The sequence below is a fragment of the Globicephala melas genome, chromosome 16 (genome assembly GCF_963455315.2).
Source record: "Globicephala melas chromosome 16, mGloMel1.2, whole genome shotgun sequence".
Lineage (NCBI taxonomy): Eukaryota > Metazoa > Chordata > Mammalia > Artiodactyla > Delphinidae > Globicephala > Globicephala melas.
Genome location: NC_083329.1, coordinates 29,919,232 through 29,942,191, shown reverse-complemented (window position 1 = coordinate 29,942,191; position 22,960 = coordinate 29,919,232). Strand labels below are relative to the sequence as shown.

Sequence of the window (22,960 nt, the reverse complement as noted above, 5' to 3'; positions counted from 1 at the left end):
TGGCAGGCTTGGTGGGAGGAGCTTGGCAGGGTAGTGGGGCAGTGGCGGCAGATCACAGGTCTCATCCAGCCAGCCCCGCCTCCCACAGGGAAGGGCCGGCTCAGCCAATCGGCTCCGCCAAGCTCTCAACTGCCACGCGGAAGCGGGGAAGCCAGCCTGGCTCCTGGCTTTGGGGCTGGGAATTGTGGGAGGAGGGCCGGGCCCCACTGGAGGCACCCTTTTGTGTAAGGACCCAAGGAACCAGTCCTCCGTCTGGCCACAGGGACACTGGGTTGTGGCATTTCTCCAGCTGCTCCTCAGGGGGAGGGAAGACCTCCCTGGAGCCAACAGGCCTAGCCTCTGACCCTGGAAACACCCAGCCCAGGCCTGCCTGAGAGCCAACAAGTCAGGGGGCAGCAAATTTTTAACCAGACACATAGATCATTAACTGGGGTAGGAAGGAGTCCAAATTCAGCATCCCTCGGGGGCAGAGACCAGCTGGGCTTTGAGCCTCCTGTGGAGATGCTGGGCCCCCGAGTCTGGTCCTCTGTGAGGCAGGGGCTGAGCAGGGCCTTGTCCAGCACCGTGGGGGGCTGGGCCTCAGGGGAGGGGAGGAAGGTGGACATCTCAGGCATCTACCCCCCTGTGACCACCCCCTTCACTGCCACGGCCGAGGTGGACTATGGGAAACTGGAGGAGAATCTGCACAAACTGGGCACCTTTCCCTTCCGAGGTAAGCGGGGTCTGTCCGCTGTGGGAGTTGGGGAGATGTGAATGACCCTGGTCTCCTCAGCCAGCAACCAGAGGAGGGTACACAGGCTCTTTCGAGCTGCTCTTGGTCAGTCGGGTACCCTGGGAGTCATTTTATTATGGGAGAGGAACAGGGGGCATTGGTCTGGAGTCAGGAGCCAGGCAGGAATCTTGGGTTGTGATCTTGGGTTGAATCTCCTCTTGGGTTGGCCTGTGATCTTGGGTTGAATCTCCTCTGCCTCAGTTTCCCCAGCTGTAAACTGTTGAAGTTCTTAGCCCAGCGTTATTGTGAGGATGAAACTAGATCATGGGTGTGAAAGCCTTTGTCAACCAGCCACTCTGTGCAGATGTGAGGGCAGCGGGGTGTCACGTGGCAGCCCCGCCAGCGGGCTCATCTCCCTCAAAGCCTTGTTTGCACACTCTCTTCCGGGCAAAGCCTCCCTCGGCCAAATTAATTCCTGTCCTGGATCCTCTGACTCATTTCCCCTGTTACACATGGGCCTCCCCTCTCTGAGATCAGAGACCAGATCATATTTGTGACACTCAACATACAACACAGCCACAGGCACGATAAATGAAGATAAAAGAAGCGGCAAATTCTGCCCGTCCTGCCCTGCCCACCCTCATCCATCACCCGTGACAGTTCCCTGAGGCAGTGCTCTCAATAGCCCTATTTCACAGACTGGGAAGCTGGGGCTCAGAGTGACGAGATCACTTGCCCAAGGTCACTCAGCTAATACGTGGCTGAGCTGGGATTTGAACTCAGGTCTGACTGCACAGCCATGCTCGGTTTCACTCCACTGCACTGACTGATGAGCCGCTAGGTCAGATTCTAATAAATAGACCCTGATGGGCACCAACTTGGGAATGGAGTGGTTCCGACTGGGGTAATGCAGTGGAGCAGTTGGGAACGTGCACTCTTGATTCAAACCACAGCTCGGCCACTGACTTAGCTGTGAGATCTCTCTAAAGCTCAGTTTCTCCATCTGATACGTGGGAGTAATAATGGCCACATCATAGGAGGGTGGGGAGAAGAATCTGAGAGAATGCAAGTGAAAGCATGCTGTAAATTGTGAAGGGTATGTACATGAGAAGGTGTGGATTCCAGTGATAACGATGATTAGAATGACAGTGTGATCGCCACTGCGGGCAGAGCCGCGTTGTGACAGTGCCCGCTGGCATGACTGAGACCCCATTCGTATCTCAGTGCTGAGGCGATGTGAACCTTCCCTAGCGGCCAGTGAATGCCCTGTGGACGTCCACACTGAGCAGTGACACAAACTCTAAGTACATTTCTGCTGGGGCTCAGCTCATTGGAGCCTGAAGGTTTGGGCTGAGGCCCGGATCTCTTGAAGCAAAGTGAGAAGCTCCTTGAATCTCTAAACGAAGACTCTGCTTCACCTCCCGGGTTCAAGGACACCCTAGTGCAGGGGGTGGGGAGGGTAGACTTTGCATCCAGTGTCTGCCTGCGCCCCAGGCTCTTCTCTGGACCCTTCCTTCCCCCTCCCCACAACTCACTGCTGCAGTGGGGACAGGGGTGCCTAGGAGCACAGGCTGCAGAGGGTTTGGCAGGCTGGCCATTGGTAAACTACGCAGGCACCAGCTCCCACCTCAGCTCTCTCTTACCCCCGCACATGGGGGAGCGGGGCACTGTGTAGAAGAGCCCAACACCCGGAGTTAGAAGACCTGTAGGAGTTCTAGTTCTGCTAGTTACGGCGACCTTGGAAAAATCACTGAACCTCTGATCCGGCTTCCTCATTTTAGAATGGCAACCGGGCCACAGCATTCAACACAGTCCTCCCAAGGAACCCAAACCCGAGGTCCTGGCACAGATAACACCGGGCCATAGGGCCCAGTCACAGCTCCCAGGATGCAGCCGGGTTGCCTGGGAAGGGAGCAGTGAGCCACTCTAGCGCGAAAATCTATGTCTCTCTTGCTGGATCCTCACCCCCTTTTGCAGCCCAAACTCAGGGGCAGGGGAGGGAACCATCATGTATCACATTGCCAGGGCCTCCTGCAATGAGTTAAAGGTCCTCCAAAGAGGAGATGGGAACCTGCCCTCGATGAATTAGTGAAGAGTTAAGAGATTCTTCTGAAAGGCATTGCCTGAAACTGTGCAGCTCTATTTATTACTTATTTTTTTCAGCATATTTAATTTGTACTAATTATTTGAATAAAGAGTATTTCTTTTAAATAAAACTTATAACCGGAGACCAGAGGGAAGGGTTTTTGCAGAAGGGCCATTGGTCCCTGAACTCACACCCACAAACAACCTCAGAGATGAACTTTGAATTGTTATTTCCAAATGAGGTTAGTGGATGACCCAGAGTTACTCCAGCAGGATCAGGGAGGTGATTTTTCCCAGAAAGCCTTAAGCTTCTGTCTTATTCCCTTATTATGAAGGGAAGACTATGGTTTCTCGTGATAAGGTATAATATTTTGTGTATATTAAAGCCATTAGTTCGTTAAATAAAATATTTTATTTAAAATATCACAATTTTTATAACCCTATTTGGCATTGAAAAATGTGTCATACGCCTCTGGGAGTGGCCCAGGCCTGTTTCTGCCCTGAGAGGCCCTGGGTATAATTTGGGATTGACGGTCACACTCTCAGTTGTCTGTACCCACAGAGAGCCTGGCCAGCTGGCCCACCCACTCATAACCTGAACTCTGCCCACTTACAGGGGAGTTGGGGGCAAATTCTGGGTTTGCAGGTGCATTAAGGCAAGAGGTAGCAGCCCCCATCCTGAAACGGCCCCAGGGATCTGGGACGGGCTGAAGTCTCCTGTCCTGCGTATTCTGCCTTCTCAGCCTACTGCTTGTCTTCCCCCCAGTTGTGACCTCATGTTATTCCAGAATGAGCTCCTTTCTGGACCCCTTTGGCTTCCGGACCCTCTCTGTTATGGGTCTGGGGGCTGTAAGTGGGGATGGAATGCACTGAGCTGGCAGTGGGGCTCGGCCCTTCATGGAGGGAGACACTAGCCTTAGGCAGCCAGGAATGGATGCCAGCCCAGCCAAGGGGGTCTTTCAACCATGGCCCGCTTGACCCAGCAGCTTCTGCCCCTTGGGTGCCATCAGATGGGGAGGAAGAGAAACCAAAGACTGGACGATAAGAAGGCCTGACTTGCAGAACAGGTCACAAGCAGGAGGCAGAAGGGACTCAGAATTGGGGAAGCTACCCTTCCACTGACCTTGGGGACAGCTGTCAGGGTGGGAGAAAGGTCCCAGGCCTCAGCCCATGCCTGTCAGACTAGACATAAAGGATCCTGTGACCTCTCCCCGCCCCGCCCCTCAACCACCTTCCTCACAATGGGGTTCATTGCTGAGGTGGGAGGGGCAGCCTAGGGAGGGCACAGCGTGGGGCCTGCCTGCCAGACAACCTCGGGGAGCCTGTCCTTTCAAGCATGAGCCATACCATCTGGGCTCCCCGACTCCCAGTGTGCTCTTAGCTCTGCCCGCCTGGCGTGGGGTCCTGGAGACCTTCTTGGAGCTCATCCAGCAACCATCACGCAGGGTGGTGCTGGGGACCGCCCTCTTACTCGGAGGTGGAGCCCTCATGTTGTGGATGCAGAGGAAGAGGAGAAGGAAGATAGATTCTGAGACTGCACAAGACGAGCAGGAGCCACCAGGAAGCGACAAAGCAAGGAAGGAGAGCTGGATCAAATCGCACTTCAGCTGTCTTTCCGAAGAGAAGCTGGCTGCCGGCAGCAGCCCCACCTGCAGCCACAGCGCCGGGGCCTGCAGCAGCGGTGCTGCTGCCCAGCCTGAGAGCAGCAGCGGGGAGGCCAGCACCACGATTCCTGTGGACACCTTCACCATGAGGCAAGGAGAAGAGGGCACTGCTCTTCACCGGGAGCCCTTGACCAGCAAGCAGAGGATGTCTGGGACCTCAGTGACCAAAGAGACCCACGAGGAGTCTGGGAAATCCTCGTCCACGGATGAGGCCATGTGGGCCGCTGTGGCTGCCTGTACCGAGGAGATTGACACCAAGGGGCAGCAGCTGGCTATCTCCATGTTGCAGCGTGCCATGGCTTGCCAGAACTCAGGCCACCTGGAGTCCAAGGACATCAGCCAGGAGGAGCTGAAGGCCCTCGAGGAGGTGGAGATGAAGCTGAAAGGGAATTTCCTCACCCAGCAGGAAACCACCACAGCTGGTGCCAACCACATGCACACCTTCCATAGCCATGGCCACCAGGGTTATCCAAGCCACCCGAGCCACCCGTGCCACAGCCCGCCGAACAGCAGCCACCAGGCCTACCAGCCCTTTAAAGCCACCTAACCACAGATGGAGATGCCCCTTCCCCCCACAGGGCTGGCACACAATCACAGGCATCCTATGTGGTCCGTCTCTCCGATGGGGCAAACTATGTGGCCCAGATGCTGCTTAAATCCCTGCTTCGTCAGGCCCTCACAGGGGTCCCGGGTCCCTTGGATTCTGTGAGCGGAGTCTGCCACTGATGGCCCCTGATGGAGGGAGAGCTGGGGGGAATTGAAGCAGCTGAGACAGACTCGCAGGCCACGGAAGACCCAGCAAGAGAGGATGCGCGAGGCAGATCCCAGGAGCAGCTGAGAGCACCACGCTGATGCCAGCTGCCTGGAACTGAGCCAATAAAGCCTTGTATACCCTCACTCTGGGTCTGAGGGCTTTGTGGCCAGCCCCAGGTCTGGGCGGGCCTCTGGGGAGAGGGTTCCTCCTCCCACAGTCCTCTTCATGTGGGCTGATTCGAGACTCCATAATTCGGCCTCCCGGGTCTCAGTTTCTGGGCGTGGGGAATCTCCAGGGGGCTCAACTGCCACCGACCTGCTGCTACCAAGGAAGGAGGGAGCAGCTGGGAGTTGGGAGGAGTGGGGAGAGACAGGCTTTGAGAAGCCAGGAAGTAAGCAGGGGTGGGATGTAGGTCACCCTGTGTACTACCGCCCTCTCCCTGCCCGCACTGGGATCCGTGTTGGTGCCTCCCCACCGCCTACCTTCAGAGCTACCGTGCCATATGCTCTCTCCTTGTTCATGCTACTCTTGCTGGGGCTGCCTCTGTTGCAGTACTGCTAAACTGTAGTAGGATTAGTACTACCAGTAGCTCTGCCCACCTTTTTTTGAGTGTTTAGTATATGCCATGTTCTGTGTTGTGTTACGGCACAGCCCCATGAGGAGGGTATTATGTTATCTCCATTTTGTAGTGAGGCTCAGAGGTGTAATTTTCCTGAGACAGCCTAGACAGTAAGTGATGTTGCTGGGGTCAGAGCCCAGCTTGGCCTAACTCCAAAGCCCGTACCCCGAACCCCTGCCCTGTGCTACCCCCGAGTCCGATGTCCACCATCCCCCAGTGGGCCTATCTCTCTTATACTTATCCCTGTCCTCTTCCCACATGTCCTGACACTCGCTGTGCCCTCCGGCAAGCCTGGGACTCTCCTTGCCTCCTCTTCCTGGGTTTCACAAAGCCATTTCTGGAGCAAGCAGTGACCCCCAGGTAGGCAGTTAACGGGAGGCAGCTGTCTCCCCTGTGAAACTTGAGAGGAGTCAGCTACATGGCACTGTCTAACCTCCAGTGTCTCCTTTACGTAGAAATTTCTTACCATTTGCATCTATTATGGATTTACCAGTGGTTCCCAACCTGTGGGCCTCCAACTCCAGGAAGAAGGTGCCCAGAATCATTGCAAAGGATGGTTAAATCTGTAAACACCCTAAATGTTGTCATTTGATTTTATGGAGCATAGTTGGGAGTATTTGAATATTTTTGACATTACTAGTAAGTGACTTTATATAAATGTTGATGTGTGTGTGTGTGTGTGTGTGTGTATTTAAAGTACTTCATAATAGGGACTTCCCTGGCGGTCCAGTGGTTGAGACTCCACGCTTCCACTGCAGGGGGCGCTGGTAAGATCCCTGGTTGGGGAACTAGGATACCCCATGCTGCACAGCGCAGCCAAAAAAAAAAAAAAAAAAACTTCATAATAAAAATCTTAGTTGGAAAAAAATAGGGTCAATCATACTGGAAAATGTTGGAAGCTGCTAATTAGATGGAAGGCGAGAGTAGTGAGGTTTGGCTTCTGCAAGTGACTGTTAAAATGCATAAAATGCATGCATTTATCTGGAAGACCTTAAATCCCTTATTAAAAACTTATTACATAAAATTTCAGATTAGCTAATTATGACTTTGGAATCTTAACTTTTAAAAAGTTTCAAACTGGCAAAATTCAAATAAAGTGTGTAGTTAGCATTGTACCAATGTCAAGTCTTTGGTTCTGATCATTGTACTCTAGTTAGGTAAGATGTTGTCGTTAGTAGGGGGCTGGGGGAGGGATGTATGGAAATGCCCTGTACCATTTTTGCAACTTTCCTGTAAATTGGAAAGTAGTTCAAATTAAAATTCAAAAAAGTTTTCAGGCAATTTAGTTAAGAGGGATATCAAAGTTTTATTACAGTTGTGCTGCAAGGAAAATAGCTTCTAAACAGCCAACTCAAGTATATACTCTTGGAAAGGATATTTTTATAAGAAAAGAGAATGGTTAAATCATTGTTAGACTAGATAGAAAGAAGAGAGGTTAACAGTCACTAGACTCTTGTCTTAGAGTCTGCTGGGAGAGTGGCTGGTTTCCCAGGCCAAGGCTTAATTCCATTGAAGCTCATTAGGAAATTGCTTAAGCATTTCATCAGGAACTTTCATTTCTTCCTAGTGGGAGGTTATGAATTACATCATGCAAAAAAGTTCTGCCTTAGACCAGGTTTGGGACAATTTTTCTTTTATGCAACAAATTATCAACGCACATGTCAACAGGCAGTGTGCTGGGTGTCACGAAGGAGGCCAAAATGAGGACACCATCTTTGATCTTGATGCTTCTAGACAAGGTAGGGCAAGTGCTGGGCAAGGACAAAATGCTATGGAGCACAAGGGAGAGGGGGATTAAGGAAAGGCTTCGTGGTTCTTGCAGCATCTGAGGGGCTGCAACTAGGGAGGTGTTCTGGGCAGAGAGAAAGGTACAGGAGCAAAGGTGTAGAGGCAGGATGATGGCAGTGTGTCTGGGGACCCTGACAGTCAGTTTGGCTGGAGGGGAACATTTAGAGATAGGCAAAAGGGAGGAGGAAAAGCCCGAAAAGTGACTCCAAAGCCTCAAGGCAAAGAGAACTTAAGAGACTGTCCCATCCAATTTCCTCATTTCACAGCAGAGGCCAGTTTGAGAAATTTTGTCAAGTCTCAACAGGTGGGGGTCGGGCAGATTGAAGGGTTCTGAGGATCTCTGTGCACTTTTGAGTAGGCAGCAGGGAAGGACAAGGAATAGGTAATGGAAGTTCAGAGGAGAGATGTCCAGTGAAGGCTTGATCCCAGGAAGACTTCTCGGAGGAGGTGGCAATGATGATGGGCCAAGGGGCATAACACTGACTGGGGATACTACTTACATAAAAGAGACTGTGATTCCTTTTGGCCACAGTAAATCACGCTGTTGCTTGTGTGTCCTCAGCCCCCACCTACTCCCCTCACCAAGCCTTTCTGGCTCCCCAGAGCAGCCAGAATAACCATGGGGGCAAGGGAGAGAAGCTTCTGAAATGAGTCTCTTTCCTCTTAGAGCTGGAGGAGGCCTGAGAGGTTCCTGAGTGCAGCCTCCCGTCCCACACCAGCCAAACTCCCCCTCCTCAGACTGAAAGTTGCCACCCTCCTGATTTAAGGCTTGAGCACTCCTCTGACTAATATAATGATTACAGCTAACATATTGAATGCCAGGTTCTAGCTATTGCAAGCACTTTACAAATAGTATCTCATTGAAACTTCACAAGTCTTGAAAAAGGGCACCAATATTACGCCCATTTTTCAGTTGGGGAAGCTGAGGTTTGGTTAAACCATTTGCCCAAGGGCTCAGAGCTGGCGAGGGGCACACTGGGAGTTAAACCCGGGCTCTGACAACCCTACTGTGCTGCTCCCTGCTTCCCCACCGCTCACTTTCCTCACTCCCCACCCATCTGGAACCCTGGCCTTTTCCTCTCCTTTAGCCCCACCTCTACACCATGGTGGCACATTAGGCCTGAAACTGGACATCTGGTCAAGGAGAAGGAGGGGGTTCTTGGCAGTATCAGTTCACAGACTTCAAAGTGCTTTCTTTCTCCTACATTTTCTCATCTGAGCCTTTAAGACAGCCCTATCAGGTAGGATTGAAGTGACTTTATTGTCTTCCCAAAGAAAAGGAAATGGGGTCTCAGAGAGCGCTGTGACTTGCCCAGTAGCCAGAGGGACTGGAGTCCAGCGCTTGCCTGACTCTATCACACTTCCCCTCCCCCAGCCTGGCATCTCTTCCTTCTTGGGAGTCAGGCCCGGGTCGGATGCTCCCTTAAATGAAATGAGGAGAAGCCACTAGGAGTCTTGAGCACAGGGGGAGCTCAAGACCCAGCTGTCCTGCTGTTTAGGCCAAGTCCAACTGTGGGGACTGGAGGCTTCTGGAACTGACCACCAGAATGAAAGGGGACTTGGGAGTGAGTGACTGTGTCTGGAGACATGTCTGAAGCAAGAAGCCCCCTTCAAGGGGGCTGGCAGAAAATGTTGCGGAGGCAGTGGCAAGAGCTTGTTCTCTAAATTCTTAGCCAGAGGATGCTGGTCCAATCGTGGCTGGATTGGAGCCCTCTCTGGGGTTGGCAACTCTGCAAGTGGGGTGATGCCCTGGGAAATCACTGTGGCCTTATGGAGCAAGACAGAAGGAGGCTCCCACCACAGGCCCCTAGCCTGACACGGAGGAATTGATCCTGAGGAGGCAATGCAACAGAAGCCAAAATCTGTTTGCCTCAAGATGTTCCCTGCGATGTTACCAAGGCAAAAACTGGGGGAAATATGCTAAGTATCCGGTGAGCTCTTCTGGCAACCCACTCAGTGGACTTTAACGGTAGAGTGAACAGCACAGAGAGAGGTTTGTGGTGTAACGTTGTCTCCCCATCACACTGTGTCCCCTTAAGGATGACTCATAGGAACAACCTCTCTTTGTCCCAGTGCCAGGAAACGCTGTGTTTCTCCAGGACAGCTGCTTTGCTTTATCTTGATTTCTACATATCTGTCAGCTGACCACGTTTCCCTTTTAGCTTTGACTGTCGGGAAGCTCCAAGTCAAATTTCTGGCCCATCAGAACTGTACGGCAGGGATTCTGTATACCAACATTGCCCCTGGCTTTCTTTTCTTTCCTTCCTCCCAAACGGTCTTCTATTTATTAATACTCTTCGTTTATTGTATGCTGTATTTAAGAAAAAAAATTGAACTGGAATGGAGAGGAGAAAGAACAGGAACGAGAAAGTAAAACGAAAAAAGCTGAGAGGAAAATGGTTTAACATTCCGTTTAGATTCAGCTGAAGAGCATCAATTCTACTGGTCTCTCATGGATATAAGTGTTGACACCTTTAACTGGTAAAGTTAGAAATCTCACAGATGATGGTTAAAAAAGGAAAATGCAAAATAAAATAATGAGATGTGGGCTTCCCTGGTGGCGCAGTGGTTGGGAGTCCACCGGCCGATGCAGGGGATGCGGGTTCGTGCCCCGGTCCGGGAGGATCCCACGTGCCGCAGAGCGGCTGGGCCCGTGAGCCATGGCCGCTGAGCCTGCGCGTCCGGAGCCTGTGCTCCACGACGGGAGAGGCCATAACAGTGAGAGAGGCCCGCGTACCGCAAAAAAATAAAAAAATAATGAGACATCATTTTCCACCCAGAAAATTGGCAAAAATTAGTTCTGACAATACTCAGTATTGGTGTGGATGAGCACTAGCATTTTTTTCTATGTGCTGCTGGGGCATGAACTGGCTAATTAGAATTTTCGCACGTGAAGGTGCATTTACACGCGACTCAGCCTTTACACGCCTAAGTATCTAAACTGAGAGAAACTTTTAAACGTGTTTGTTTCAGCATTGTCTGTAATAGCAAAATTAGGATGTATTCTAAATGTCATCAAAGGGAGAATGAAAAGTAAATTGTGGTCTAACTTCACAAGAGAATATTATACAGCAATGAAAGTGAATGAATCAGAGCTCCCTGTACTGCTGTGGCCAAGGTGCAAAGCACAATGGTGAGCAAAAACGGCAAACTGCAGAATGTTATGTGTGATTCCATTTCTATAATGTTTTAAATGGCAAAACCCATCTTATAGATTGTTTATGGGTCCAGATGTATGTTTTAAGGGTATAAAGACATGAATGGGAACAATAACCACTTGAGACATGCCAGAGGTGAGGAAGAGGACGGTGACGGGGTGGGGGCAGGTGTCGTGGGTGCTGGGTACACCGATGGATTCTATTATTAACTATTCTTTGTGGCATGCCTAAAATATCTCATTAAAACAAAGAAAAATAGTGTGAACACTGTCACGGCAACTGGGTAGCACGCTCTGCCTGCATCAGGACTGGGGAGGAAATGTGTGATAAACTGTGGTGTCGGGGAGGTAGGAGCCTGGGTGAGCATAAGTCCAACATCCGCTTTTTCACAAGCACGTGGGAAGGTGTTGCCTCTCTTGCAGGCTTCGTGGTCCAGGGCTCCAACGGCGAGTTCCCCTTCCTGACCAGCAGTGAGCGCCTGGAGGTGGTGAGCCGCGTGCGCCAGGCCCTGCCCAGGGACAAGCTCCTGCTAGCCGGCTCCGGCTGCGAGTGTGAGGCCTTAATGCCCCGGCCCTGGCGGTAGCTGCTGGGGGCGGGGGCGGGCTCCCTGACCCGGGGCTGGGTCCGGTCTAGCGCTTGCTCTGTCTCTTCTGCTCTGCGCCCCTTGCTTGCCTCAGGGTCCCAGCCCAGTCCTCTGCCTCCTGCCCTCGCCCACCGCGGCCTGTAGGGAAGACTTCCTCCTTCCTCCTGCAGCCACTCAGGCCACGGTGGAGATGACGGTGAGCATGGCCCAGGTCGGGGCTGACGCCGCCATGGTGGTGACTCCTTGCTACTATCACGGCCGCATGAACAGCGCCGCCCTCATTCACCACTACACCAAGGTGGGTGTGAGGGGTGGGTGTGGGCTTGAGGTCTGGGGCCAAGAGGAAGCTGGGTGAGGCAGAGATACTGCTTGGGGAGGGGAGGGGAGATGAGAGAAGCTGGGAGCAGAGTGGTGAGCCTACTTCCCATGAATGGCAGCTTTGGGAAAGGGGAGGGATGCCACCAGGTACCAGCTGTGTGACAGTGGGTGACTGACCTAACCAAGCTGTATTGCTGTTTCCTCCCCTCCCAAATGGGAGGAATAATGGAATCTTCCTCCAGGGTGGTTGTGAGGACTAAATCCAATCAAAACATAAAGGACTTAGAACTGTGCCTGGCACACAGAAAGCACTCCTAAGTGTTAGCCAGGACTAGTGCTTGCAATCAGGGTGCATAGCACTGTGACTTCTAGCCCAGCAGGTGGGCCAGTCCAGGTAGCCCTGCAGAGACCCAAGCCTGGACCGCCTCAGGCCTGGGGCAGCTGCCCTCTCCTCTCTTCTCTGTGCCCCTCAGGTTGCCGACCTGTCTCCAATTCCTGTGGTGCTCTACAGTGTCCCAGCCAACACGGGGCTGGACCTGCCTGTGGATGCGGTGGTCACGCTTTCCCAGCACCCGAATATCGTGGGCATCAAGGACAGCGGTGGTGATGTGAGTGGCAGCAGCTCTCGGCTGGGACGCCCTCCTCCTCTTCTCTTTTGCTACCAACTTCCGGGCAGCTCTGGGACCCGCTTCAGTCCGGGGCTCCTGTGTGGGTTCCCTCTGTCCTGTGGGCTCTCTGGGGTTCATCTGAACTTTGAGGCATCTCTCTGGGACCTGGGCTCTCATTCTCCCACACTTGCCCAGCCCCCATCCAGGCTGGTGGCAGAGCTTGTGGGCCCAGCTCTCACACCAGGTTTGCCGTTACAGGTGACCAGGATCGGGCTGATTGTTCACAAGACCAGGAGGCAGGATTTCCAGGTGTTGGCTGGATCAGCTGGCTTCCTGCTGGCCAGCTATGCCGTGGGTAGGCCTCTCACTGCTCTCAAACTGTGATGCGTGACCAAGATATACGCAGGCAGCTGGGTTCTGCTGGGAGAGATGGTGAGGGCCAGGACTGGGTGTAGAGGGGGCCTTTGCCAGCCTGCCTGCTCAGAAACCTCAGAGGTCTGGCACACTACTTACTTATCTGAATAGTGGGTGCTTGTGGGTGACCTTGTTGGGCAGAGGAGGGTGGCCGAGTACAATCCCTGGCCTGTAGGGGGGATGCCTACAGTTTGCTCGAAGTCTCAAGCTCCCTGCTTAGGTGACAAACGTAGCTCCTTTAATCTCACCTTGTAAATCATTCTCTGAGGGAAGAGGCCTTGGGGCCCTTCCCACTAGTCTGGGGGTGCATTTTCCTCTGTCCGTGGGTCCAGGCCAGAATGAATTGTCAGGCCTGCGGGGTTGGGCTGGGGGTCTTCAGCTGCCTGATCAGACTCTGTTCCAGTCCAGGAGCCTAGGAATGTCACCATTAGACCAACTGCTCTTATCTGCTTGGGGTCAAGGTCCTTGGGTTCAGACTGGATTTGAGCCATGGAGCGGAGGGAAGCCTCTGCTCCCTTCAGCTGAAGCCCCAGTGAGTGTAGATTTGAGTTACTTTTCCAACGATGCAGGGGAAAATGCTGGTTCCTATTCTCTCTTGTCTCTGCAGACTTTGACTTGTAGTATAGGTCCTGTGTAGCTCCCCTCTGCCTTGTCACAGTCTCTAAAGGGGAGAGTAGAAGGGACCCATTTATGCTTCATTCCTGAGAGTGTGGTAGATGGAAATATCACAGGCTCTGGAAGTTGGGGATCTGAGCTGGAATCTGAGCTCTGCCATTTATTCACTGAGAACCAACAGGGCAAAGTACATGACCGTTCTGGGCCTAGTTTCTACTCTGCAAAGCAGGGAGGTGTTATGAGGGTTAGAGAGCATTGGCCCTATGTCTGCCATAGTGCTCGGCACATAGTAGGTTTTCAATAAATGGCATCTGTATTAGCTCATTCGAGCTATATTAGCATTAGCTTGAAATGCCTACTCTCTCTCCAGTCTTGAGGCCACTCTGCTTTGAGTCACCCCTAACTAGCTTTGGAATCACACTCACAGGCTGGCAGAAGCGGCAGGAACCTCTGAGATCACAGCCAGCCCGTTTTCATTGCCCACATGAGAACAAAGAGAACTGGAGAGGGTTGATAACTTGTCCAAGTTCATGCAGCCAGTGGGAGGAAATGCCGGGTCTCCTGCCTCTGTCTAGTGCTCTTTCCCCTCCCCTAACCTCTCCCTCACTGCTGTCCCAGGCTGAATTCACTGCGGGGAATAAAATTTCAGTAGAGCAAAGGCTTCCCATCCACTCCATCCCCTTACAGGGCTGATGAGTCAGGGGGCTATTGGAGGATCGTGGAGGTATCAACTGGCAGGTGGGACTCTACTCTGCAGGGGGTGGGGGGTGGAGGGAGGGGTGTGCAGGGAAGGAACTGTCCTTGAGTTAGCCTTCAGGCTCTGCTCCCTGCCCCTCAGCCTGTGGGAGTCTATTGTGAATATGCTGGAAATGTTCTCTCTGGAAATCTGTGAACTCACAGAGCGTGTCTCAGATATGGCTAACCAGTGGCCTAGAAATGCACAGCCTGTGTGCCCAGAACAAAGGGGTGCTGGGGACCAGGATTTGGAATTCTCTGCAGGCAGAGGCTCTGCCTGGTATTCTGCATCTTACTCTGTGGCAGGAGCTGTAGGGGGCGTGTGTGCCCTGGCCAATGTCCTGGGGGCTCAGGTGTGCCAGCTGGAGCGACTCTGCCTCACAGGGCAATGGGAAGATGCCCAGAAGCTGCAACACCGCCTCATCGAGCCAAACACTGCGGTGAGTTCCCAGCCAATGGACCCAGAGTGGGGGTGGTCTGTGTCCTCATTGGAACAGGAGCCAGTGCTGGCACAGGGGTCCCCACTTGGTCTCTTCCCTTTCAGAAAGTCCTTTTAGAGAACATCCCAGTGTGGGAACTCTTTGTGCCTCCCCAGAAAATCTTGACTTCAGGAACAAAGTCGAACCACATTGGTTCTCAAACTTACGTGTGCATTAGAATTCATTTAGGGAGCTGGTTAAAATTCTACTCCTTTAGGCTCAGGAACAGTCATTGAGACAAGCATCCTGGATGATTGTGACATCAGGAATCCTGGAACCTTACTTAGAGATGCCCTGCCTAAAGAGAGGGAAACATGGGCCTTTATGTCCGCTTTATAAGGGGCCAGATCCTGAAAAATAGAATGATTGACAGTAATAAAGGAGTGGGAAGGCTGGAGGTATTCAGAGCGCAGCTTTCCCAGGAAAGTCCTGTCTTCAAATAATCCGTTCTGTAGTCAGACTGTGTACCCCAACTCTGCTGGGCAAGTCAAGGAGAAGAGGCAAGATGGAATGCTTGTCAATTGCAGGCAGTGCTGTGCTGAGCATATTGGAGTCTGAGGCATAAAGAAAAACGTGTGTCCCTGGAGACATGTTTTTATTCATATTTTAAATTAAACTTTTAATTTTAGGATTATTGTAGATTCACGTGAAATTATAAGAAACAATACAGGGAGATCCCAGGTACCCATTACCCTGTTTCCCCCAATGGTAACATCTTAAAAGCTATAGCATGAAATTACAGCCAGGATTTTGACATGTATACAGTCAAGATACAGAATATTTCCAGCACCATGAGGATCCCTCGTGTTATCCTTTTAGAGCCACACCTACTCCTCTCCTGCCCCCACCCCCTCCTTAACCCCCGGCAATCACAAATATGTTCATTTTTATAATTTTATCAGTTCAAGACTGTTATATAAATGGAATCAGATAGCCTATAACCTTTTTATTTCCTCTATGAACAAATCTTTTTTTTTTTTTTTTTTAGTCTGTAACCTTTTGAGATTTGCTTTTTTCACTCAGCATAGTTTTCTGGAGATTCATTCAGGCACATGTAAGCAACAGTTCCTTTTCATTGCTGCATAGTAGTTCATGGTGTGGCCACAAGCAGCCTGTCTAACCATCCTCTTGGTGAAGGAAAGCTGGTTGTAAAGCTGCTATGTACATTTACGAGCAGGTTTTTGTGTGACCATAAATTTTCACTTTTCTGGGATAAATACACAATTGGTGGGTCGTATGTTGTTTGCAAGTTTAGTGTTTTAAGAAACTGTTTTCCATAGTGAGTGTACCATATTGTATTTACACCAGTGTAAATGTATGCATGACCCAGTTTCTCTGCATCCTCACCAGCATTTGGTGTTGTGACTTTTTTTTTTTTTTTTTTTGCCATTCTGATAGGCATGTTGTGACATCTCGTGGTTTTAATTTACATTTTTCTGATGGCTAGTGCTGTTGAACATCTTGTCATGTATTTATTTGGCATCTATATATCCTCTTAGATGAAATGTCTGTTTATGTCTCTTGCCCATTTTCCAACTGGATTTTTTTTTTTTTTTACTGTTGAGTTTTGGAAGTTCTTTATACCTTCTAGATACTAGTCCTTTGTCAAAAATGTGGTTTGCAAAGATTTTCTCCCAGTCTGTAGCTAGTCTCATCGTTCTCTTAACAGATCTTTTACAGAGCAAAAGTTTTTAATCTTGAGGAAGTCTAATTTATCAATATTTTCTTTTATGTTTATGCTTTTGATGCAAGTCTAAGAACTCTTTGCCTAGCACTAGATTGTAAAGTTTTTCTATTTTTTTCCTAAAAGTTTTATATTTTACAAGCCTGTGACCCATTTTGAGTTAATTTTTGTAAAACGTATGAGACTTAGATCAAGGTTCATTTTTTTTTTTCTGTTCTTTTTTGGCCTGTAGATATCCACTTGCTCCAGCACCATCTGCTGAAAAGATGGATCTTTCCTTTACTGAATTACTTTTGCACTTTTGTCAAAAATCAGTTGGGTGTATTTGTGTAGGTCTATTTCTGGATTCTCTATTCTCTCCATTGATCTATCCCTCTGCAGTACCATATAGACTTGATTATTGTAGGTGTGTAATAAATCTTAAAATCAGATTTTAAGATTTTAAGCTAGACTGATTCCTCCCACTTTGTTCTTTTTTTTCCCAAAAAATTGTTTTAACTAATCTAAATCCTTTGTCTTTCCATATAAATTTTAGAAAAATATTGTGGATGTCTACGAATACTTGCTGGAATTTTTTTTTTTTATAAATTTATTTATCTTATTTATATTTGGCTGTGTTGGGTCTCCGTTGCCGTGTGCAGCCTTTCTCTACTTGTGGCTCGTGGGCTCTAGCGCGCAGGCTCAGCAGCTGTGGCGCACGGGCTCAGCCGCTCCGCGGCATGTGGGATCCTCCCGGACCAGGGCTTGAACCCGTGCCCCCCGCATTGGCAGGTGGACTCCCAACCACTGCACCACAAGGGAAGTCCCCTTGCTGGAATTTTGATAGGAATTGTGTGAAACCTGTACACCAATTTGGGAACAATTGACATTTTTACTGTGTTGTCTTCAAATCCTTGAATATAGTTATGTCTCCATTTATGTAGACCTTCGTTGATTTATTTCATCAGCACTTTGCAGTTTTTGGCAAACCAGTCCTATACAAGTTTTGAGAGATTTACACCCAAGTGGCTCATATTTTTTGAGTGATTATAAATGATATTGTATTTTTAATTTCACTATTCATATGTTCATTGCTAGTATGTATAGAAACACGGTGGATTTTTGCTTCTTTATGTTGTATCATATGACTTTGCTGAACTCACTTATGGGTTCTATGAGATTTTTTTCTATATTCCTTGGGATTTTCTACATAGACAATCATATCATCTACAAATAGGGGATGTTTTATTTCTTCCTTTCTGATCTGCATACCTTTTATTTCCTTTCTTGCCTTATTGCACTGGCTAGAACTTCCTGCACTATGTTGAATAAGAGTAGGGAGAGTGGACATCCTTGCCTTGTTTCTGATCTTAAAGAAAAGCATTCAGCCTTTCACTGTTAAGTGCAATGTTAGCTATAGGTTTCTGTAGATGCTCTTTTTCAAGTTGAGGAAGTTCTCCCTCATTCTAGTTTTCAGAGAGTATTTAAAAATCATGAATGGGTGTTTAATTTTTGTCAGATTTTTTCTGCATTGATTGATATGACCATGTGATTTTTTTTCCTCTTTAGCCTGTTAATATGGTAAGTTACATTAATAATTTTCAAATATTGAACCAGACTTATATCCCTGGGATAAACCCCACTTGCACATGGTGTATAACTTTTTATATATTGCCAAATTCCATTTGTTAATATTTTATTATGGGTTTTTCCTGCCTATATTCATGAGAGATATTGGTATGTAGTCCTTTTTCTTCCTTCCTTCCTTCCTCCCCCCCACCTCTTTCCTTCCTTCCTTCTTTCTTTCTTTCTTTCTTTCTTTCTTTCTTTCTTTCTTTCTTTCTTTCTCTCTCTCTCTCTCTCTCTTTCTCTCTTTCTCTCTTTCTCTCTTTCTTTCTTTCTTTCTTTCTTTCTTTCTTTCTTTCTTTCTTTCTTTCTTTCCCGTCTTTGTCTGATTTTGGTATCAGGGTAAAAATAGCTTCATTAATTGATTGGGAAGTGTTCCCTCCTCTTCTGTTTTCTGGAACAGGCTGTGAGAATTGATGTTAAGTCTTCTTTAAACGCTAAAAAACAATTCTCCATTGAAACCATGTGGGCCTGGAGATTTCTTTTTTGGGAGTTTAGAAATAATAATGGCTCCACACTAGGCCTCTACGGATACCTCCATAGCTGAAAGGGGTAGAAGTGCCTTCTTACTGCTACTCGTGTGGCCTCCACTGACATCTTTTTTTTTTTTTTTTTGCGGTACGTGGGCCTCTCACTGTTGTGGCCTCTCCCGTTGTGGAGCACAGGCTCTGGATGCGCAGGCTCAGCAGCCATGGCTCATGGGCCTAGCTGCTCCGCGGCATGTGGGATCTTCCCAGACTGGGGCACGATCCTGTGTCCCCTGCATCGGCAGGCGGACTCTCAACCACTGCGCCACCAGGGAAGCCCTTGCATTTTTTTTTTAATATTGCATTAAATATTTGTCTTGTGACTGAGTTTTGCCTCTGAGGCAATAGTCCCAGACGGAGCCTGGCAATGTTTTCTTTGGGAAAGTGGTGGGAGGGCTCTAGATTTCCCTCACAGCTTATATCTTTACCTCAAAAGGACAGATTAACTCAGATTTAGAGAAAGGACAGCTGAGGAGGCAAGCACGAGTTTCCCTGGATGTGAAGGTTCTCCTGGGATAGGACGGGCTACAGATAGGGTGTAAGAATTGCAGAAATGAGGGCCTTTCAGCTGAGCCCCATCAGGGCCCAGGCTGTACTATACATTCTGACATTCCACTGGGGCGGGACTTCTTCTCTCCCACTCCCATCTGCCTGTGAGAGAGAAGGTCCCAGAACCTGCAGACCACCCGGATAGGAAGAGGAGGAGTTTCCAGGCTGCTTGAGGTCTGGCCTAAATAGTGGCATTTTTCTCATCCAATTCTTGTGACATGGGGTAGATGTTGTTACCTCCTAATTTGATAGACGAAGCAGCTTGGGCTGTCCTTTGGGAAGAGAGGATACTGCCTTCCTAGCCCTTGGCATGCCATCCTGCCTTGCCCTTCACTCTGCGCCCCGTCCTGTGCCAACTCTGGGCACACACTCAGGAATGTCTGGAACACCTTTCTGCTGCCCGGGCTGTAGGCTCAGCCACCCCAAGAGCAGCTTGATGTCACCTTATTGCCCTGCCCTGCTCGAACACAATGTGCGTCCACTGCCCTCCCACCCAGCCGGCCTCCTGCCCAGGCTATATTTAGGATTTTCCCTGTTTTTTACCTCCAAAGTGTTCAACCCTTTCTCAGCATCTGAAGAGGGGCAAATCAGAGATCTTCAGACCCTTATGTGGAAGAAAGCTTTCCTCTAGGTACTTCTTGTTTCCATCGTCTTTCCCACCCTAGTCAGGTTTTGGGTGAAATGCTCAGGTTATTAGAACATGATGGGGGCCGGGTCTGGGAGGAGGCTTGCTAAAGTCTACTGGCCTCTAGTGGTGAATAGTTATTAGCCAGTCATTCATCAGTGGTTCCCAGCCTCTTTACCCCAAACAACCTCTTTTATTAGTTTTACCCTTCATGAAGCCCATATTTCTAAGGTTTTACTTCCCTCAAAATGAAACTTTATTAAGTAATAATTACTTTCTTAGTTTTTAGGTAGTCAAAGATTAATCTAACACTTCCCAACAGCATGAAACAACCCGTTGCTATGCTAAACACAAAGAAACTTGATTCTTCATTTTCTATAAAACTCCATGCATGATTTTAAATTAGATCTCCCACTACAATGGAAAAGACTTTAGAGATCGTGTTATCCGGCCCCCTCGTGTTTTAGGCAAGTGAACTTGCTCAGAGATAAGTAAATGATACAAGGTTACAGAGTGAAACTTCTTCGGACAAGGATGCATTGTTTTCCCTGTGAGAGCATTTGGAGTTGGGGTCAGGGAGGAGCTATGGGTGCATGGGGAGGGACCCTGCTGCGGGGGCAGTAGAGGTCTGGGCTGTTCCGACTCTCCACTCCTGGTGTGCCCTGAGTCAGGTTCCAGGGAACTGGGCTGCAGACCAGTGAGTCTCTACCGCCCAGACCCACAGCGCTGCTGCCTTCTCCCAACCCAGTTTGAGGACCGAATGCCACTCTCCTCCCCGATGGGGCGGATTTCTCTCCTAAAACCAAAGCAGGTGCCTTCCTTCATTCTAGGTTTTGGCATTGTGTTCTCTACTGCCGACCTGCCTTCTGGTGACCTACCCTGGGTGTCATAGATTTGGTAGTTAGTTTACCGGGAGGGAAGGGTGGGAACCCTAACTTTCTGCAAGTGACACATGTCTGGGTCCCAGATGTGTGTGCAGGGGACTCCCCAGTCTCTTCTAACAGGCCCTGCTCCTCAGGTGACCCGGCGCTTCGGGATCCCGGGGCTGAAGAAAACCATGGACTGGTTTGGCTACTACGGAGGCCCCTGCCGCGCCCCCTTGCAGGAGCTGAGCGCCGCCCAGGAGGAGGCGCTGCGCCTGGATTTCACCAGCAACGGCTGGCTCTGAGCGTGAGGACGGGACGGCCGGACCGCGCACATCCCAGCCTCTTGCCTTGCGGTAGCAGCCTGAAGAGGAACGTGGGGGGACGAGGGCTCAAGGCCCCTCTTCTTATTTCAGTCATCCAGGTAGCCTCTCTCCAGGCGCTGCCATGCACGCTCGTTTCCTGTTCTCCCGGCCCCGTGACCTCTCGCATTTGTATCCTGAACTCTGGGTCTCTAGAGACCTTCAGTCTTGGAAGGAGCAATGACTTACTTGTCTCTCTACTGTGCTTTTCTATCCCTTGAGACACGTGAACCGGGACCCAGAGGGGAAAGTCACGGGGGCAGTTGGGCACAGAAATGCCATGTTTTACTGAAAGGAAGACTGCTTAGACTTGGGGGTACAAACCTGAGTCCAGCACAGTGCAGCAGGAAGCCAGGGTGACTCCTGAGAACCCAACTTCTGACTCCTTCCAGGGGAAGCAATAGCTTGGGAAACCTGATCAGAAAGGTGTCACTGGTCTTTCAAAGACACCCCCCCACCCCGCAAGCTGCATTCTAATCCTTTCCTAAACCTATTTTGATTGATCTCATATTGTCTCTAGCCTTTATCCCAACCATCACGTGCACCAGTGAGACAGCCCAGTGGCTTGCCAGAACTGGTAAATAATGACACCTGGTGGATAAATGTTCCATTCTAGAAGGCTATTCTAGCCAACCCAGGTCTGAAACATTAGGAAAGGGGACTTGGCCTGAGATAGGACCATCCTCTTGCCTATACACACTCTGCTTTTATTGTTAGGAACAATTACTTTGTTACTGCAATAAAATTGAGTAAGTTAAATTAGTGTGGCTATGTACAGATTAACACTCCACTGCTATGCAGATCTTAGGTTTCCAGCCCAGATATCAAGAACCTTCCCAGAGGCAATTTAGCTCCCAAGGTCTGTGTTTTCCCAGCTCTGAGAGAGGCCCTAAGAATACTGAGCAAACATAACCATTAGATTATTGGAGGCCTAGGGAAAAAGTTGTTGACGTTTTAAATGGTAGAGGTAAGAGGCAAATAGGTTCAAGTGAGATATTTAGAAACACTTAGCACATTCATTAAAAGGCTGCTTTCTCTAAAATGTTCAACCTTGGGAATTCCCTGGCGGTCCAGTGGTAGCAATCCGCACTGTCACTTCCGAGGGCCTGCATTCAGTCCCTAGTCAGGGAATTAAGATCCCACAAGCAACGCGGCAAAAAAAAAAAAAGTTTAACCTTATTCAGTGATATCTGACTAGTGGCAGAAAACCTGAGATGAATTTTTTAAAAACTACTCTCGTAAAAAATAAATAAATAAATAAAAACCACTCTCGTTTAAAAGAAAGGTAAACAGATCCTTGTTTAGGGCAAGGGCTAAAGGAGAGAATATAAAAGGTATCAACCTTCAGCAGAAACGGGGCATCTGGTTGGCACTGAAGCTTGGGGCTTAGCACCTGGGCTCTTCTCACAGGCAACTTCTGGAAGATCTGGGCTCAGAGGAGAATCAGGTTTAGGGATGGGGCAAAAAGTTAGGGCTAGGGAGGCAGCCTAGTATACTGGTGAAGAGCTCAGTCTCTGGGATTTCCATTCTTGGATTTGTACCTTAGTGTCTGCAAGACCTTAGAAAACTATTTAACTGCCCTGAACCTCATCTGTAATACAGGGATAATAATGGTACCTTCCTCTCAGGGCTTATAAGGTCATGCAAGTGAATGGGTTAGCATGGAAGGTGACTGTTCAGAGAAAGACTTGCCTGAGGTAACCCAACAGGTGTGACAATAAATGGTCTCAGGACTTGGGCACCCTGACTTTCAAGATGATGAGGAATTCAGTGGAAAGTGCTTTGGAGTCAAAAAGTCCCAGATACAAATCCCACCCAGCTCTGCCACTTACTAGTTTGGGCAACCTGAGCCTGCCTGGCTTTTTTTTTTTTTTTTCGGTACACGGGCCTCTCACTGCTGCGGCCTCTCCCGTTGTGGAGCACAGGCTCCGGACGCGCAGGCTCAGCGGCCACGGCTCACGGACCCAGCCGCTTCGCGGCATGTGGGATCTTCCCGCACCGGGGCACGAACCCGTGTCCCCTGCATCGGCAGGCGGACTCCCAACCACTGCGCCACCAGGGAAGCCCTGCCTGGCTTTTTGTGTGTGTGTGTTTTTAATGTTCCTACCTTTCAGAATTAGATGATATTATGTAGTAAAGTGTGCAGTGTCAGTTTCAAGCCCCCATCTATAATTAACTTTTAGAAACAGCAAATGGGTCAATATTCATAAGGG

At 49.5% G+C, this 22,960-nt stretch overlaps 2 protein-coding genes across 2 annotated transcripts; both read left to right on the top strand.

Annotated features, from left to right (window-relative positions):
* Positions 1–142: 142 nt before the first annotated feature.
* HOGA1 (4-hydroxy-2-oxoglutarate aldolase 1) lies at positions 143–22,596 on the top strand. Its single transcript, XM_030865247.3, has 7 exons — positions 143–712; positions 11,203–11,331; positions 11,534–11,661; positions 12,155–12,289; positions 12,548–12,644; positions 14,360–14,493; positions 20,541–22,596. The coding sequence occupies exons 1-7, from the start codon at positions 502–504 to the stop codon at positions 20,688–20,690; spliced, it is 984 nt and encodes a 327-aa protein (XP_030721107.1). The 5' UTR covers positions 143–501; the 3' UTR covers positions 20,691–22,596.
* C16H10orf62 (chromosome 16 C10orf62 homolog) lies at positions 3,968–5,008 on the top strand. The gene has a single exon (XM_060285961.1). It carries the CDS (start codon positions 3,968–3,970, stop codon positions 5,006–5,008), a length of 1,041 nt encoding a protein of 346 aa, XP_060141944.1.
* Positions 22,597–22,960: the final 364 nt, after the last annotated feature.

What these genes read in the sequence shown, in the direction of transcription:
- HOGA1 (XM_030865247.3), top strand. Translation starts at nt 502, where the DNA reads ATGCTGGGCCCCCGAGTCTGGTCCTCTGTGAGGCAGGGGCTGAGCAGG. An exon ending in GCTGGCCAGCTATGCCGTGG is followed by an intron (nt 12,645 to 14,359) that starts GTAGGCCTCTCA and finishes ACTCTGTGGCAG; the next exon opens with GAGCTGTAGGGGGCGTGTGT. An exon ending in TCATCGAGCCAAACACTGCG is followed by an intron (nt 14,494 to 20,540) that starts GTGAGTTCCCAG and finishes CCTGCTCCTCAG; the next exon opens with GTGACCCGGCGCTTCGGGAT.
- C16H10orf62 (XM_060285961.1), top strand. Translation starts at nt 3,968, where the DNA reads ATGCCTGTCAGACTAGACATAAAGGATCCTGTGACCTCTCCCCGCCCC.